The sequence below is a fragment of the Myotis daubentonii genome, chromosome 1 (assembly GCF_963259705.1).
Source record: "Myotis daubentonii chromosome 1, mMyoDau2.1, whole genome shotgun sequence".
NCBI classification, from domain to species: Eukaryota; Metazoa; Chordata; class Mammalia; order Chiroptera; family Vespertilionidae; genus Myotis; species Myotis daubentonii.
Window position 1 is genome coordinate 40,702,877 of NC_081840.1, and position 18,351 is coordinate 40,721,227.

The window sequence follows — 18,351 nt, forward strand, 5'->3', positions numbered from 1 at the left end:
ACATGACAGAAAAAGAATTCAGAGTAATGGTTGCATAATTCATTCACTGGATGGATGAGAAAAATCAACAACCTATGCAAGAATCAGGCAGAAATGAAAAGTGATATAGCTACAATCAAAAACACCACGGAAGCTTTCAACAGTAGACTAGAAGAAGCAGAGGACCGAATTAGTGAGTTAGAAGATAAGGTAAAGAACAAGCTCAATCTGAACAGCAACTGGAGAAAAAAATTAAAAAGCAGGAGGAGAGCCTAAGGGACCTTTGGGACAACATGAAACGAAGTAACATATGCATAATAGGGCTGCCAGAAGGACAAGAAGAGCAGCAAGGATTAGAAAATCTATTTGAAGAAATAATGACAGAAAACTTTCCAGATATGGGGAAGAAAAAAAGTTACACAAGTACAGAAAGTCCCAAGTAAGATGAACCCCAAAAGACCCACACCAAGACACGTCATAATAACAATGGCAAATGTACAAGACAAAGAGAGAATCTTAAAGCTGCAAGAGAGAGACAGAGAGTTGCCTACAAAGGATCCCCCATCAGATTATCAAATGATTTCTCAACAGAAACACATCAAGCTAGAAGGGAATGGAAGGAGGTATACAAAGTGTTGCAAAGCAAGGGACTGAATCCAAGAATACTCTATCCAGCAAGACTATCAATCAAAATTGAAGGGGAAATCAGGAGCTTTGCAGACAAAAAAAGACTAAGGGAGTTTATCACTTCCAAGCCAGCAATGCAAGAAATGCTAAAGGGAATGCTGTAAAAAAAAGAAGAAATATAAAGGTAAGAAAGAACACAGGCACAAAAATATAAATGACTACAAGCAAGTACCTTTCAATAATAACTTTAAATGTAAACGGAATAAATGCTCCAATCAAAAGACATCAAGTGGCTGAATGGATAAAAAGACATGACCCATATATATGCTGTCTAGAAGAGACCCACCTCAGAACAAGGGACTCACACAGACTGAAAGTGAAGGGATGGAAAAATATCTTTCAGGCAAATGGAAATGAAAAAAAAAGCTGGGGTAGCAATACTTATATCTGACAAAATAGACCTCAAAGTGAAGGCCATAACAAGAGATAAGGAAGGCCACTTCAAAATACTAAAGGGATCGATACAACAAGAGGATATAACCCTGATAAACATATATGCACCCAATGCAGGAGCACCCAAATACATAAAAAACCTCCTGGAAGATAACAAGGGAGAGATCAACAACAACACAATCATAGAAGGGGACTTAAACACACCACTGACATCACTGGATAAATCCTCTAGAAAGAAAATCAGCCAAGAAACATCAATCCTAAATGATTCACTAGATCAGATGGACTTAATTGACATTTTCAGAACACTTCACCCCAAAGCCACGGAATATACGTTCTTCTCAAGTGCACATGGGACATTTTAAAAATAGACCACATATTGGGTCACAAGCAAAGTCTCCCCAAATTCAAGATGATTGAAATCATACCAAGTATCTTCTCAGACCACGATGGCATAATATTAGAAATAAACTACAATAAAAACAATCCAAAAAACTCAAACACTTGGAAGCTGAATAGCATGCTACCAAATAATGATTGGGTTACCAATGAGATCAAAGAAGAAATTAAAAACACCCTGGACACTAATGATAATAAAAGCACAACAATCCAAAATCTATGGGACACAATGAAGGCAGTCCTGAGAGGGAAGTTTATAGCACTACAGGCCTACCTCAAAAAACAAGAAAAAATGATAGTAAATCATCTAACTCTACACACTTCACCCCCAACTAACATACTCTGTCTTTCAGGTTTCCAATTTCTATTCCTTTCCCCAGTGTCTTCTAACTTAACAAAAGTGGTAACCACAAAATTTAAAAGAAATTATGGTGTGCATGACTTCTGACTTTAAGTCATAAACTTTAGAGAAGAGCCCAGGGCCATGTCTACTAAACACCTAAAGAAAAAGGATTCTGCAGGCAAGTTTATTTTTCTAGCAAACCATTTTCCTCTTAAAGGCAGGAAAAAATATTTGCAGACTTACAAAATGTAGAGAAATTCCCCAGGAAGACAGCTCCAGAGAACATTATAAGTAGCAATGGCATTGGAGCTGTATTGGGAAGCTTAAGGAGAAAGTAGCTATGATTTCTAATAGGGACAGAGTAAGTGATATAAAGTCAGATTAACACTGTCATGTATAAAGTAGAATTCCAAAATACAAAATCAGAAATGTGATAATCTGACACCCTTTCTCCTTGTTCATACATAAAAATTCAAGTGAATATATTTATACCGAGGGGTGTGTGGATTGTTTTGGTTGCTTTTTAACAAAAGAGAATCATAATATACACATTAGCCTGCAACTTTCCTTTTTTCATTTGACAGGATATTAGGCTAAATCATATAGATCAGTATTTGTACATCTAGGTATTTTTAAAAATGTGTGTGTGTGTGTGTGTGTGTGTGTGTGTGTAAAACACATAGTACTCATAAACTTAGTTTACATAAATGGGATATCCCATATGCTGGAAAAGTGGAATTGGTGCTTTTTAAAAATATATGTTTTATTGATTTCAGATAGGAAGAGAGAGAGAGATAGAAACATCAATGATGAGAGAGAATCATTGATTGGCTGCCTCCTGCACGCCCCACTCTGGATAATGAGCTGGCAACCCATGCATGTGCCCTGATGGAGAATCCAACCATGACCTCCTGATTCATAGGTTGATATTCAACCACTGAACCACAGTGGCCGGCCGGTGGCTGGGCGATTGGTGCATTTTTAGTGACTTCCGCACTCCCCTCCATCTCCACCTATAATCCATCTCTTCAAAGCCCCAGGTAACCATGGTTTACAAGTTAGTGTGCATGCTAAATAAGTTTCTCTGGCCGAAACCGGTTTGGCTCAGTGGATAGAGCGTCGGCCTGTGGACTGAAAGGTCCTAGGTTCGATTCCGGTCAAGGGCATGTACCTGGGTTGCGGGCACATCCCCAGTAGGAGATGTGCTGGAGGCAGCTGATCGATGTTTCTCTCTCATCGATGTTTCTAACTCTCTATCTCTCTCCCTTCCTCTCTGTAAAAAATCAATAAAATATATTTTTTAAAAAAAAGTTTCTCTGTGTTCGTATAATCATATGCATATTTATGTAGAGGTGCTTTGAGCAGAGTCATTTTTAACCTACCAAAACCAAAATCATCTTGTATACAATCCTGTGTATCTTCCTTTTCTAAAGCAGTAACACCTGATGGAAATCCCTCTAAATCAGATGCTAACCAACTCATTCTTCTGTAATGGCTTAATCATATCCCATGGTACAGATGCAATATAATTTATTCAACCATACACTGTCAATGAACATTTTTGGTTTGTTTTTTCTCCTTTGGAGACAATATGAACCTCTTTCTATAAGTATTCTTTTACATATGAATGCTTTTTGGCATATAGCTTCCTAGTAAAGGAATTGGTAAGCTGAAGTTTTTAATTTTATTAAATATTTCTTGTTAAGTTTAATAGACATTTCCATACAGCTTACTTAGAATCTTTACTTACAATTAATTTACCATAGATATGTAAGTCTATTTCTAGACTGTATTCTATTTCATTGATATATATATATATATATATATATCCTTAAGCCACTCACAAAACACGTTAATTTCTATAGCTTTATACTAAGTATTCAAATCAGTATAAATTTTTCAAGTAGGATCTTTTTCAAAATACTTTTGGCTGTTCTAGCTTCTTTGCATTTTCAAGTAGATTTTTAGAATCTGCTTGTCAATTTCTACACTGCCCCTCCCACCCACCAAAAAAAAAATGCCTTCTGAAATTTTTGATTGGAATTGCTTTGAATCTATAAATCACTATGGGGGAAATGTCCATCTTAACCATTGAGCCTGCCAATCTATGAACATGGCACATCTCACTAATTATTAAACCTGCCTTCAATTTCTCTGCAATGTTTTGTAATTGTCAGTGTTTAGATCTTTTTTTTTTTAAAATATATTTTATTGATTTTTCACAGAGAGGAAGGGAGAGAGACAGAGAGTCAGAAACATCGATGAGAGAGAAACATCGATCAGCTGCCCCCCGCACATCCACTGGGGATGTGCTCACAACCCAGGCACATGCCCTTGACCGGAATCAAACCCGGGACCCTCCAGTCCGCAGGCCGACGCTCTATCCACTGAGCCAAACCGGCCTCGGCCAGTGTTTAGATCTTAAACATAATTTTAATTCAATTTCATGTTCATTGATGCTGTTGTGAATGGTACAATGTTTAATATCAATTGCTAAATTGTGCATTGCTTGTAGAAAGAGATAACATTGATTTTTGTATATTCCACAAGTTTTCTTCACTCTGGCTGAAGGGAATATGAATGATTCCTGGCCCTGTGTGTATAGGACTGTAATTCCTGAGAGAATGCAAAGAGGTGAGTCCTGCCTTCAGTCAGGCTTTCTACCCGACGGCAATTTCCAGACTGTGACATGGGAAAGAAGAACAAAGCAAAGCCCACCAATCTGCCTGACTTGAGGAGACAGATACGGATTTAGAGAAGGTCAAGGAAGCTAGAATTTGCAGAGAGGAAAGAACTAGACAACATTTCAGGTGTCTTAGGGATTTGCTTAGGTCTTTAACTGAACACAATGCGTGCATGTGTGGGATGAACCTCTCACAGGTTGGGCAATAACTTCTGAGGAAAGAGCAATTACTGGAATTGTAATACAAACAATTCTTCTTCCCCATCTTCAGAATGTTCTCTTTTTTCCGCAGAATTCAAAAATTGTATCTGTAGATGCCTAGGTCTTTTTTCATCCAAGTCGTCTGTAATTCTAAAATCCTTTCAATCTGTAATCTCATCTCTCTCTTGGATTCAGGAAATTATTGTTTCAATTGTGATTTTTCTTTCATCTGTGCCTTTTTCTCTTTCTGGGATTTCTATTACTCATAAGTTGGGGCTCCTGGATTTATCCTCCAACTTTCTTACCCTGATACAAGACTCATTAAACCTCCATCTTCCCAGATTCTCCTGTCTACCTTTTCCAAAAGTATTAATAATATGTTACTTATGGTTGGAAATACTACAAAATTTGAATAAGGCCATCATCCAGTAGTACGAAATAAGCAAAACACTCTTAGTTTACTATGATAATTGCATAATTTAAAAAACAAAGGAATACCAACAATAAATAAATATGGAAATTATTAAAGGATGGCACAAATATAGCAAGTATAAAATTAAATGTTGATGGGCTAAATAACCCCATTAAAAGAAGTTTTCTCTGAATCTCTTTTGGAATAGAACATCATCCCCATCAATTTCCAAATAATGCAAAATTGTACAAAACACATCCAGCAATATCATTAATCACAAAGTAAATACAGCACTTTTTAACTTTGTGTCAGGGAATCTTAAAGTGCCAGAGTCTAAAATCAGCTCCTTTCATTGATTTTTCTCCCCCTACAACTAAAGATTGGTAACTCCAGGAGAGAATGAGGGGAGATGCTTTCTTCTCTGAGTGACATTCTTTAGAATTAAAGAGACTGTTGTGTTAATAATTAAGCATTGTAGTCAAAAGCAAATAGGAAACCACCTAAAATTTTCATTGGTAAACTTTTGTCCTTTTAAAAATGAGAAAAGCTGCTAGGACATTTTAAATTTGTTCAACTCATTGCTAAAGAACCTCATGTGGGTGAATAGAAAACAATCAGGCACTTTACACAAACAGGTACATCGACACTCACCCCAGGAGTGATGAAATAACAATCCTTGTGCTTCAGACCATGGCTGATCACCAGCTGGAAGAGAGAATATTTTCCCTATAGTATTTCTATAATATCATCAATTATACTCAGACTAGAGGCCTGGTGCATGAAATTCATGCATGGGTATGGTCCCTAGGCCTGGCCTGTGATCAGGGCCATCTTCCCCAGCTGCCCACAGCCGGCCAGGTCCCCCGCTGCCACCCACCCCGGTTCCCCATTCACCATCGGGTGATTGGTGCCTGGCGGCAGGGGGACGGGAATGAGAGGTCGGCTGTTCCTGCCCACTCACCGGCCCTGCCTCTGCCGAGGGTGGCCACCAGACGATCAGAGCCTGCCAGCCGGGGAAAGAAACCAAGAGGTGGTCAGTGCGCCTCATAGTTACTGGCCAGCGGTCGTTCTGGTTGTTCTGCCATTAGGGTCAATTTTCATATTACCCTTTTATTATATAGGATGCTTATTTCCCTTTAGACTCATTGCGGGACTTTAAAGTCCATTATGGCCAAATAGTGCAACAGGAAGGTAAAATCTTGAAAGATTTACAAAAATTTTTAAATAAATTAATTCAAGAAAAATAATAAACCCTCAGGGAAGGTAAGCAGAATAGCATAGAAGTGAACAAAGATCATTTTGGGGTATTTTATCACACCCAGAGCATGGCATAGAGTAGAACTCAGAATTTGTTGAATGAATGGATGAATGAACAAATGGAAGAACAAACTTACATGTGCCTGGGTTCAAATCCCAGTCTCACTGATATTGACATTGAGTACTTTGCTTATCCTCAGTTTACTCATCTTAAAAATGGGGATAAGTGTGCCCACCTCTTCTTGTTATTACAGGATTGAAGTAGGTAATGTGTATAAGTGAATAAATCCAGTGCCTAGTGCAGAGCGAACAATCAACAGATAACAGTCATTTAAGAGCTTTCCTGGAATTGACTTAGCTAATTCTTGACCAAATAGATCTCACAACTAAATCATCTCAATGTATTTCATAATAGATCTAATATATTTATATTGCCTTTATTATAAAACTGTATTCTATTGAGTCTTTGTGAAACCCATAGCATATTATGATACAGACATTCCCTACAACTATCCTTTATTTTGAATTAAGCATACATTTTCTGCTAATAAGCAGACCTCTTAGATGGTGCCTCATTTGGGCTGAGATAACAAAATACCATAGACTGAGGATCTTATAAGCAACATAATTTTCTTTCTCCCAGTTCTGGAAGCTGGAAAATACAAAATCAAGGTGCTGGCATTTTTGGTATCTGGTGAGGGCCCGCTTCCTCATTTGGTGGAAGGAAGCAAGGGAGCTTTCTTGTGCCACTTTTATAAGAACACTAATCCCATTCTCGAAGGCTCTGCCCTCCTGACCTAATCACCTCCCAAAGGCCCCCACCTCCTAATACCATCATCTTGGGAGTTAGGATTTCAAGATACGATCTATAGCAGATGGTATCCTGTGGTAAGTAAAGTTCAAACTCATAAAAAGAGTAACAGCTGCTCACCTTGAAATGTCCAAAGCCCGGGCTCAAGGCTATTACGACTTTTGGCCAAATGCATACAAAAGTCATGGAAAGGATTGTAAATTATGAGTTGTACTTACACCTCTAACAGTTTCTTAATAATTACCTTCTTGTTTTTAGCAATTCTCTTGGGACCCCTAAAATAGATGTATCCTATAGATACAGATGTTCCAAACCCACATGAAGAAATTCTATGTAAACAGAATACATAAGTTTTTGGATGCTCTGAAAGTCAGGTTAAAAATAAATCATATAGCATTTGTGGTCAGTGTAACTTTTTATTATTTATTTGTTTTGTTTTGTTTTGTTTTTGTTAATTCTCACCTGAGTGTATTTTTTCTATTGCTTTTTCAGAGAGAGTGGAAGGAAGGGAGGGGAGAGAGAAAATTTGAATGTGAAAGAGACACAAAGACCTGTTGCCTCCCACAGGTACCCCCACAGGGTCAGGAGGGAACCGGCAACCTAGGTATGTGCCTTTGACCAGGAATCGAACCCTCGGCCCTTTGGTGTGCAGACCGAGGTTCTAACCACTGAGCACAATGGCCAGGGCAGTGTAACTTTAAATAACAATAAGAACATTTTCCCCAAACAGTGATCAAGTGCTGTTTTCATTGATAAAAGTGTGGAAAGTGCCGAAACCGGTTTGGCTCAGTGGATAGAGCGTCGGCCTGTGGACTGAAAGGTCCCAGGTTCGATTCCGGTCAAGGGCATGTACCTGGGTTGTGGGCACATCCCCAGTAGGAGATGTGCAGGAGGCAGCTGATCGATGTTGCTCTCTCATCGATGTTTCTAGCTCTCTCTATCTCTCTCCCTTCCTCTCTGTAAAAAATCAATAAAATATATTTAACAAAAAAAAAAAAAGTGTGGAAAGATAACCTAGTTTATTGGACTATTTCTCCAAGGGCAGGGTTATAAAAAGTTTCGTTTTTTTTTTCTGGGCAGTAAAGTGGCTTTAAATGTAACTGCATATAATCAAATTATCTCTTTTTTGGAAGATAGAAAATTGGAATATTTCTTAGAACTTAAGAAGAGTTTTTGTTATTTCATGAATCATTCACAAAAGGCAGCCATGTCACTATGTCATTTTACTCAAAGATTTTTCTTTCTTTTCTTAAAAAATATATTTTTATTAATTTCAGAGAGTATGGGAGAGGGAGAGATAGAAACATCAATGATGAGAGAGAATAATTGGTCAGCTGCCTCCTGCATGCCCCCTACTGGGGATCGAGCCTGCAACCTGGGCATGTGCCCTTGACCGGAATTGAACCCGGAATGCTTCAGCTGCAGGCCGAAGCTCTATCCACTGAGCAAACCAGCCAGGGCTTTTTTTTTTCTTTCTTTCTTTGTTCTCTATCATAAACTCACCAGTTCTGCAGGCAAGGGGCAGGACCAGATATCTCCAGCAATGTTTGGGGAGAGGAAGAAGGGTGCTTAATATATGAGGACTAATACCAGAACCCTCTTCATCTTCTTCCCCCGCATCATCATCACTTAAGGAAACAGAAAGAACTCACCGTTCTGAAGCTGTGGTAAGGCCACGTGACATTGAATAATGTTGATTGGAGCCAAATATTGAGACTCCACAGCAACACAGTGATTTTTCCGGAGCTGCTGAACTATGGAAGCTCAGGAACAGGCAACCCATTCCTGCCTCGACTGAACCAAAGGTTGACTCAGTGCAGAGAGCGCGGCGAGAACACAGCTTTGGGAGGCAGGGAACCTGAACAGGGGACAACAGAGGCTCGTTTCACACCACACCTTAAGCAGCCTCTGTGCCCAGCCCGAATTTAAAGCGGGAAATGAAGGGGCACAGATGTGAATTCATACAACGAGCCTTTACATCAGTCACCTAGTTTAACTCTAGGAAGTCGATATGATTAGGCACCAGGGACCGAGGGTGAGCCTGGAAGAGACTCTCGCCCTGGCTCCCGCCAGGCGCCGTGAGACTCCCGGGATGCGGGCGCGCCCGGGGCAGGCTTCGGCGGGTTCACGAGGGGGACAAAAGCCCGGCTGCCATACAGAAACCCGGGCCTCGGCGAGGGCCTGCCGAGGCTGCCAGCAGCGGAAGAAGAAGGGGGCGTCTGCTCAAAGCCAAACACAGACTGTTGGCGAGAAGCACCAGCCCCCTCCGCCAGCCTCCTCGCTGAGGGGAGGGGTTTCTCACGCCCCCAGCTGGGTGACTGCACCGGAGTCGGAAGAAAGCGGGGCGAGGGATGAGTCATAGCGCCTAATTCCTCCTTCCGAGTCCCCTCGCCAGCCCACGCCAGCCCCCTCCCGAGATCATGCAGCGGGGAGCGCAGACTTCCCCCGTCCTCAGATCCTCCACCAAATCCACTCTGGCCTGCGGAGGAGGGGGAGGGACGGGGCGTTTGGCCAATAATAGCTTCGCTTTCTTGCCTGCCGCCCAATAGACCGCTGTTTACAGGCAGGGGCGGGACTAGGAGGGCAGAAGTGGGCGGTCCCGGGCTGGCCGGGCGCCGCGGTGCAGCAGCGCACAGGGAGCGCGTCTCACAGGTAGTCCGCGCCTCGGCGACGCGGGACGCGCTGCCGCCGCTGGCCAAGGTGCTGGACACTACCGACCTGTCGGCCACCTCGCCAGCTCAGTTGCCCGTTGCAGCCGCGGCTGCCTCGCTCCCACCCGGGTCCCCATGGAAGAGATGGAAGAAGAGTTAAAATGCCCCGTGTGCGGGTCCTTCTATCGGGAGCCCATCATCCTGCCCTGCTCCCACAATTTATGTCAGGCGTGCGCTCGCAACATCCTGGTGCAAACCCCGGAGTCTGAGTCCCCCCAGAGCCGTCGGGCCTCGGGCTCCGGGGTCTCCGACTATGACTACCTGGACCTGGACAAGATGAGCCTGTACAGCGAAGCGGACAGCGGCTATGGCTCCTATGGGGGGTTTGCCAGCGCCCCCACTACTCCGTGCCAGAAGTCCCCCAACGGAGTCCGCGTGTTCCCCCCGGCTATGCCGCCACCGGCCACCCACCTGTCACCGGCCTTGGCCCCGGTGCCCCGCAACTCCTGTATCACCTGCCCCCAGTGCCACCGCAGTCTCATCCTGGATGACCGGGGTCTCCGTGGCTTCCCCAAGAACCGCGTCCTGGAAGGGGTAATTGACCGCTACCAGCAGAGCAAAGCCGCGGCCCTCAAGTGCCAGCTCTGCGAGAAGGCGCCCAAGGAGGCCACCGTCATGTGCGAACAGTGCGATGTCTTCTACTGCGATCCGTGCCGCCTTCGCTGCCATCCGCCCCGGGGCCCCCTAGCCAAGCACCGCCTGGTGCCTCCGGCCCAGGGCCGCGTGAGCCGGCGGCTGAGCCCGCGCAAGGTCTCCACCTGCACAGACCACGAGCTGGAGAACCACAGCATGTACTGCGTGCAGTGCAAGATGCCCGTGTGCTATCAGTGCTTGGAGGAAGGCAAACACTCCAGCCACGAAGTCAAGGCTCTGGGGGCCATGTGGAAACTGCACAAGGTGAGTCCTAAGAAACCCACCCCTATCTCCCCGCGCCTCCGATCCCCGGGTTTTGCGCAATCCTCCTCTTTTGCGCACAGTGCATCCCAGCGGGGGCGCAATGCAGGTGCCTACAGCATTTGCTTCCCCCGTCTGGTGCATTGCAGGAAGCGCAGGCGGATCTTAAACCGAGCACACTGGAGTTGACTATCCCCAGAGAGTTGTTGCGGGGATGCCTTAGAGCGGGTCTCCCGGGCACGTTGCGGGTGATCCAGGCGCAGGGCGCCCCCTCTCCGCAGCAGACGTGCAGCTTGCGGTTGAGGCCGGCGTGCGGGAAAGCGCTGCGTGACTGGGCAGAGCAGCACCAGTGCCCAGGGCCGCCAGGGCCGCTCCAGGGCAAAGCAGGCTGCTGGGCTCTGGCCATGGTCCTTGGGGAGCAGGTGGGGGCGGTTGGGTGGCGAGGACCTCGGGGGGCTGGAGCTGTTAGATCAGCAGGCGCCACAGTCTCCGTGGGGGCGAGAGAAAGCCACCGGCAGAATACTGATGAGTCCGCGCGTGCCCAGACGCCACGAACCTGCTGGAGGGGCTGCCATGGTGGGAGGCAGAGGAGTGAGGAATGGAGTGGGGAAATCCTAAATCCTATGGTCGCCTTGGCACCTGGGCCTGCAGGCTTAGTTTCCGACCCTCCCCAGGGGACCTGTGCCTGGAGTAGCTGGACCTGAGGTTAGGTGCCATCAAGGCCTGAAGGCTGGGCAAGCGTCTCTCCCAGGGTCACCCCGTCCTGCCAACCTCCCACCCACCCGTTTGTCCAAGATTCAATCCATTTCCGCTGTGTAAACTTTGAGACACCTGTTACCGGGTTTATCTTTCCGGTCTCTTTTGATGGCGTTTCCGCCTAGACCTACATGACTTATTCCTCTTTGACCTGCCTCATCGATGACATTACCTCCTCCTCATTCCCTCTGCTCCAGCCACAATGTCCCTCCTGCTGTCCCTCAACCAGCACCAGGCACCTTCTGGCCCCAGAGCCTTTGCAGCGGATGCTCCCTCAGCCTAAGGAGCTCTTCCCCAACTGCTATCCCCATGTCTGAGTGGCTCACTCTCTTGTCTCCTTCAGATCTTTGCTCAGATGTCACCTTTGTTGGCAGATCTTCCTGACCACAATTGCTGCCACCATCTCAGACATCCTTTAGTTTCCTTCCTACTTTATTTTTCTCAGTAGAAGTTATCACTATCTGGCATGCTATATTTTTTAATTATGTTTTTTTTTTGTATGTCTGTTGCTTCCCTTCTCTCCCTCCATCCCCATACACTAGAGAATAAGCTTCAAGAGGATAGAGATCTGCCCTGGCCAGTCTGGCTCAGTGGATTGAGCATTGGCCTGTGGACTGAAGGGTCCCCGTTTCCTTTCGGGTCAAGGGCACATGCCCAGGTTGTGGACTCAATCCCCAGTGAGGGGTGTGCAGGAGGCAGCCGGTCAATGATTCTCTCTCATTGATGTTTCTATCTTTCTCTCTCCCTCTCCCTTCCTCTCTGAAATCAATAAAAATAATTTTTTTAAAAAGAGGAAAGAGATCTTTATAATGTTATGTCCACAGGGCTTGGAAGGAAGGGAACCATTCTTGAGATGTACATAAATGTGACTTCTACTTTTTAAGTAACCCATTCAGTGGGGGTGTGAAGGGTAGGGCAGGGGTTCCAGATTATTGTAGGGAGGATTTCTTCACATCATTTCATTGCAAGCCCAGGGATAAGGCCGGGCCTAAAGATGGTGTTCAGTCCTCTCAGCTATGCCCCCACTCAGGATTTCCCATCATTCCTTAGGACTGGCCTTTGAGAGATATTTTATTTACAGAATGAAAACGCCCCCCCCACACACACACACCACTTTCAGCAATCAGGGAGGGTTTCTCAACTCAATATTAATTTCACATGATCCACATTTACAGTCATTTGTGTTCTACATATAACCTATTAAACCATATTAGTCTTGCTGGAGATCTAATTCAGCACAAATTTGAGCTCCACTAGGCACATGCCATTATTTTGAAAATGCTTCAATTTAAATGTTTTTAAATGACAATTTTGAGTGTTTTCAAAAATTTAGTTCACACCCAGTTTTCATTTAATTGTGTGCATTCACTCTTAAACTGCTATGTTGAATTGCCTTTCTATCCTTGGAACTAAGAAATTAATCACCCTATCTGGAAAGAAGAACTTTGAGCCACACTCTAATTAGGATGGTCAAACAAGAGCATTATTTTTCTGTGAACAAGAGCCTAAAGTACTTTATCCATTAAGACTAAAAAAAACCCTTTAAACCTGTCTAGCCCCATGCAGATTTGAAATGTTAAACCATTTGTTTTACCAGTAATGGGAAGCTGTGAGTAGACTCTGTGATATGGTCTGGGTTGAAATTTAAATGCCTGCTAAAAAAGAATAATGTTAAAGCCCTTGAGATTTAAATAGGCTAAGAAGGGAATGTTGGTTTGCTTTTTTTAAGGATAATTTCTTCTCTAATCTTATGCAGATTTTTGCCAAAATAGCAAATAGGTATAAATTTTTTCAGTCAATATCAGGATTATTAAACTTCCAAGAAAAAATAAGGGAGAAGGATGACAGATATTAACATTCACTTACCATCTGTTGATGAACAACAAACATTACTCCCCCATATTATCTGTTTAATAGGGTAGTTAATGTGTTAACACTTGATCTTTCTCATATTGTTAATGATACCTCTATCCTCACAAAAAGCTCATGGACTGGAATTTTTATGCTCTTTAAGACATAAAAGAGCAAAGATTACACTAACTCACTCTCCCAAAGTTGGACAATTAGTTCTCTACACAGGTGATTACTAGACCCGAAAGTTTTCATTAACAGTCTACCATGTTAATTAGCCATTTCTAATGATAAAGAAAATCTTATCTATAATAATAAAAGCATAATATGCTAATTAGACTGAACAGCTGAACGACCTTCCGGACAAAGCCAGGGCTGCGAGGGCCGAGCCCCTTTCACGAATTTTGTGCATCAGGCCTCTAGTGAATAAATATTTCCCTTGGACACTAAGTCATTATCTTACTCAAGAAAAAATGACTGAAGTTATTTTTAAATAATTATAAAAACTAGCTAAAATATATCTGTTGTCAACTGACCAAATTAAAATACTTTTCAGATATATATGACCTTCAAAATCTATGAAAAATTGCAATGCAAGAAGAGGCATTAAAAGATAAATATCTGCTATTAGTTTTTATTTAGTATCAGCACTTGCTATGTTCCTTTATCCAATTTAGGTTGGTATAAAGAATTGCTACACACACAAAACAAATCATTTTGTAGATACTTTCAAATAGATCATTGTAATCATTATTATTACTTTGTAATTTTTAGCAATTCACATTCCTAAATCTAACATTATTCTTGATTCCTGATGTGTTTTATCAATTATTGAATCAGTGATATATTTGTGGCCAGCTTTGTGTTTATGCTGTTGAGCAAGGATTTACTTTTTCTTTGCATCCTAAACACTAACTATTCATTCATCCTCAAATGTTATTTCTATCTTCTTTTTTGTTGTTGTTGATGATGATTTGCAATTTATAACATTTTAAAATAAACTGTCAGTTGTTATGCTTTGATTTTCAAAGTATTCTGGGGAAAAAATATGTGCTTTGCAGTATGGTGACATCTCGTCAAATATTTCTGTAGGAAAATGTGTTATTTAATGTAACTAAAGTGATATTCAGTTAACTATATATCAACAGTAAACACAATATAATCTAAGACATTACTGTGGTAAATGTAACAGGTAGCATATGTTCATGTTTTTTTAATTTTTAAAAAGTTTACTTCTAGTCCAATCAGAACATTCTGTGTGCAATGTAAACATTCTTAGAGGCATTAAGGAGAATGTTACAGATAAACAAAATTTTCCTCTTTGTACTGAGATATAATGGAAAGAACTAGATGACAGGAGATCTGGGCTCCAGATCTGATCTTACCACTTACTTGCTGGTAACGTAAAGCAAGTCTCATAACCTCTCTGTGCTTCCTACCCACAAGGATGCAAAGGAGCTACAACTATACTGTGGAGGTATTTTGGAAAAAAAAAAAGTAAATGTTTACAACTTACTAACTTCAGTTTGACCCAGGAGAAGGTTTTTTAATAAAACAGAAGTTATTGTCTCACTAGTCAACAACTACTACATAAAAATCTCACCCCCCAGCTTGAAGTACTTTGCTTGCTCCTTCCAGAACACAGAGTGTAGTACAAAGGCTACTCTGGCTGGTGGCCTAAAAGAGGGAACTACATCATTACAGGTCCAGAGAGAAAGCTCAGGGAATAAGAATGCTACCCAAAGGTTTATTTGTATATTAAACGAAGGTATCTTGTTTTTCAATAACGAAGCTAAAAATGATAACTGATATGACTCTGACCTGATTCTCCAGTGAAGATACTATTATTATGTTGAGGTATTATAAATTGTTCTTCCTGTATATGCCACGAAAAGATGCTATTAATTGGAATTCAGGGTCAAATCACGGTTTGCAAGAAGTAAGAGAAAATGATCACAGCCATCTGTTATTAAGTAATAAGATAATGCACAGACAAAATTTACCTTTACCATGAATACAATAAATTGCACTTCTCTCACCTTAACACTTGTCAAAGTGTGTATATGCATATAACTGAACCTTGGCACAGAGGATAAGATTCATTACAAGATAAATGTTTAAGAATGAAGTAGTTCTACATAATATCATTTTTGTCAGTTTTATGAGGGATTGTTGGTTATAACTCCACTTAGTGATCTCAGAGGAATTCATGGGAAATGAAACAAAATCAACTCACAGAGAGAATGGCACTAGAAAGCTAGAAACTAAGTTCACTCTCCATACTCATCAGTTTGGACTGTTATGCTGCAGTCACAATTTCCAAATCTCAGTGAATTACAATAGCAGCATGTAATTTCTTACTCATGTCAATGCCCACTGAGACTCAGCTGTGGCCCTCCTCCTCATCCTCCTTATTCTTGGACTTAGGCTGAAAGAGCCTATTTGAGATATGCCAAACTTATGGCAGAGGAAAGAAAGCAAAGCAGAACCCCTCAATGGCACTTACAGATTCTACTCAGATGTGACATGTCACTCCCCTTACAGTCCATCGGCTCAAACAAGTCATGTGGCCCAACCTGATGTTGCAGAAAATACACTCTTCTAACAGAGAGAGGCACAAGAGAAGAGTTCTGTAGAGGTGGGCAGAGAATATTTTGAACAAATAATATTCTCTCTCTCTCTCTCTCTCTCTCTCTCTCTCTCTCTCTCTCTCTCTCTCTCTCTCTCTCTCTCTCTCTCTCTGTCTCTCCTGTTCTTAGCCTGCATGAGGCCCTACATGACTCCTCTAGCCCTGATTCAGCACAACATTTCAGTTCAAGTCTGCACTAACTAGTGTCTCTTAATTCACATTTTCAAGTTTAGAGAAAGAATCCAATTGGCTTAACTTGAGTCAGGTGTTTACTGATGCCCTCTGGGTCCTGGCTCCGCCCCTTTGGTTAGGTGGGTGCAGAAGACTAGGGAGAGGCAAGTGAGACGTTCACCTCAGGTACAAGACTTAAGAGGGCACCAAAACTATAGGTTTGGTTTTTTTTCTTAGACAGAAATGACAAAAGAATAAGTGGAGGACTTTTTTGGTGATTTTTGTTTGTTTGTATTTTGTTTTTTGGCATTTTAAGTATCTTTATCTCTGCAGACCTGAAACATTTATAAGTTTATCTGCGAAAACATAGAAAGATGTTTAAACCTGTAAGCAGGTATCTGCTTTATACTCTCTTTCAGTTTTTCTCTTGTACCTTTTGCAAAGGTGGTTGAAAGAAAATACATGTATTCCTGTTCAAGAATACATGCCTGACCTGCCTTTTACCATAATATGTAAAGCAATCTATGAACTGGAAAAGCCTATTGTTTAAGAATGAACTTAAGCACTGCCAGATAACATCGTTTCTCATAAGCCTTGCATGTTTTGTACTATTAGTTCTGATCAAAGAAGGAACTGTTTCTTAAAGAATTAGCATGGGAAGTAGAATGCTCAACATTGTTGTGTGGTGTGGGAATAGCCACCTCTGTCATTAGCCAGTTAATTCTCATCTGCTGCTGATTTATGCGCGTGAGCTGATTTTCCAGCCAGAGAGCATCACCTCAGCTTTTTTTTTAGATTTTTGTTTATCCTCTTTTTACCCTTATTTTGCTTGCAGCTTGCATTTTTGGAAGCAACTGTTTGACACCAAATACTTACCACTCTCTCCCGTGTTCCAGTACCAGCCTGTGGGAGGGCCATACTCCTCTGACCTGTGGTGTCATCAGTCTAAACCAGTGGTTGGCAAACTGCGGCTCGCAAGCCACAAGCGGCTCTTTGGCCCCTTGAGTGTGGCTCTTCCACAAAAAACCACGTGCGGGCGCACATGTACAGTGCAATTGAAACTTCATGGCCCATGCGCAGAAGTCAGTATTTTGTGGAAGAGCCACACTCAAGGGGCCAAAGAGCCGCGTGTGGCTCGTGAGCCACAGTTTGCCGACCACTGGTCTAAACCATTACTTAGTCTATGAACAATGCAGGTTGCCGAGAGAAACAAATGTGAATTATCAGAAGTTAAACAGTTTCTACCCAATAAGGCTTTTTTATTTTGTAGGGAGCAAAAGCTTGGCAAGTTAAATATACACAGGTTCAATTGTATTACAACTCATCAAAAGCCAAAGGAAAATGACTCTATAACATAATGTACCATTTTTGATCATCAGTACTTCAGTTTCTTTCCATCAGTACAAATAACCAACAAGTGATTTTACTGTAGATGTGTGTAGTCCACTGCGTAGTAGTTTTTGCATAGAGATATTCATGCCATCACCCAGATACACCAATTTATAAAATTGATGAAAGGGTGTAGCGTATCCTATGCCAAACCTCCCCCCCCCCCCGAATGTTATCCCAAGAGCATTAGTAACAAAATCAAGTGTAAAATTGGACTTCCATCCAATCTAATAAATCTTACATGGCACAGAGAAATCTGTGGTGCTTTTAACAAGCAGTTATATTGATTTTATTGACCATCAGTCATCTGGCCAAGACTTAGAAAAGAAATATGATAAACACCTTTCAGCACACAATCAATGCAGTATGAGGAAGCTTGATGTTTACATTCAACTTGTGCTTTATGGTTATCTTCTCCCATGACGGAAGTGACTCTGACATTGGTGGAATTTAAAACATTATTCAGGATTAAATACAATTTTCCCTACTTTCCCCTTTGAGGATCAAGAAATGTAGTATATAGAGACTTATATAAGCACTGATTTCCAAGCTGGCTTCAACCAGCACAATAAGGATATGGAATGTAACTACCATTTCCTTACAGTTCAAAAGTGGCACCTTTACTCCCAGACTGGGACATGAATTTCTGATTCCTCTGGTCACCGCATATAATAATTTTGTGGGAAAACATATTACTAAAACTTTTGGTATTAATTGGCAAATCAGCACATAAATATTTTACATGAATTTTTAAAACCACAAAGCAAAGATAATTTTAATGCTTC

At 42.0% G+C, this 18,351-nt stretch overlaps 1 protein-coding gene and 1 long non-coding RNA gene across 13 annotated transcripts in view; one reads left to right on the forward strand and one right to left on the reverse strand.

Annotated features, from left to right (window-relative positions):
- Positions 1 to 18,351, reverse strand: part of LOC132234862 (uncharacterized) — a 213,650-nt gene that overhangs the window by 84,793 nt on the left and 110,506 nt on the right. The window lies entirely within an intron of this gene.
- The window catches only part of TRIM9 (tripartite motif containing 9), an 84,158-nt gene continuing 75,589 nt past the window's right edge, over positions 9,783 to 18,351 (forward strand). For all 12 annotated transcript variants that reach the window (XM_059696059.1, XM_059696079.1, XM_059696095.1 and 9 more), the window contains exon 1: positions 9,783 to 10,773. In XM_059696059.1, the coding sequence (XP_059552042.1) occupies positions 9,952 to 10,773 (822 nt within the window). In that variant the 5' untranslated portion in view covers positions 9,783 to 9,951. The remainder of the gene's footprint in view (positions 10,774 to 18,351) is intronic.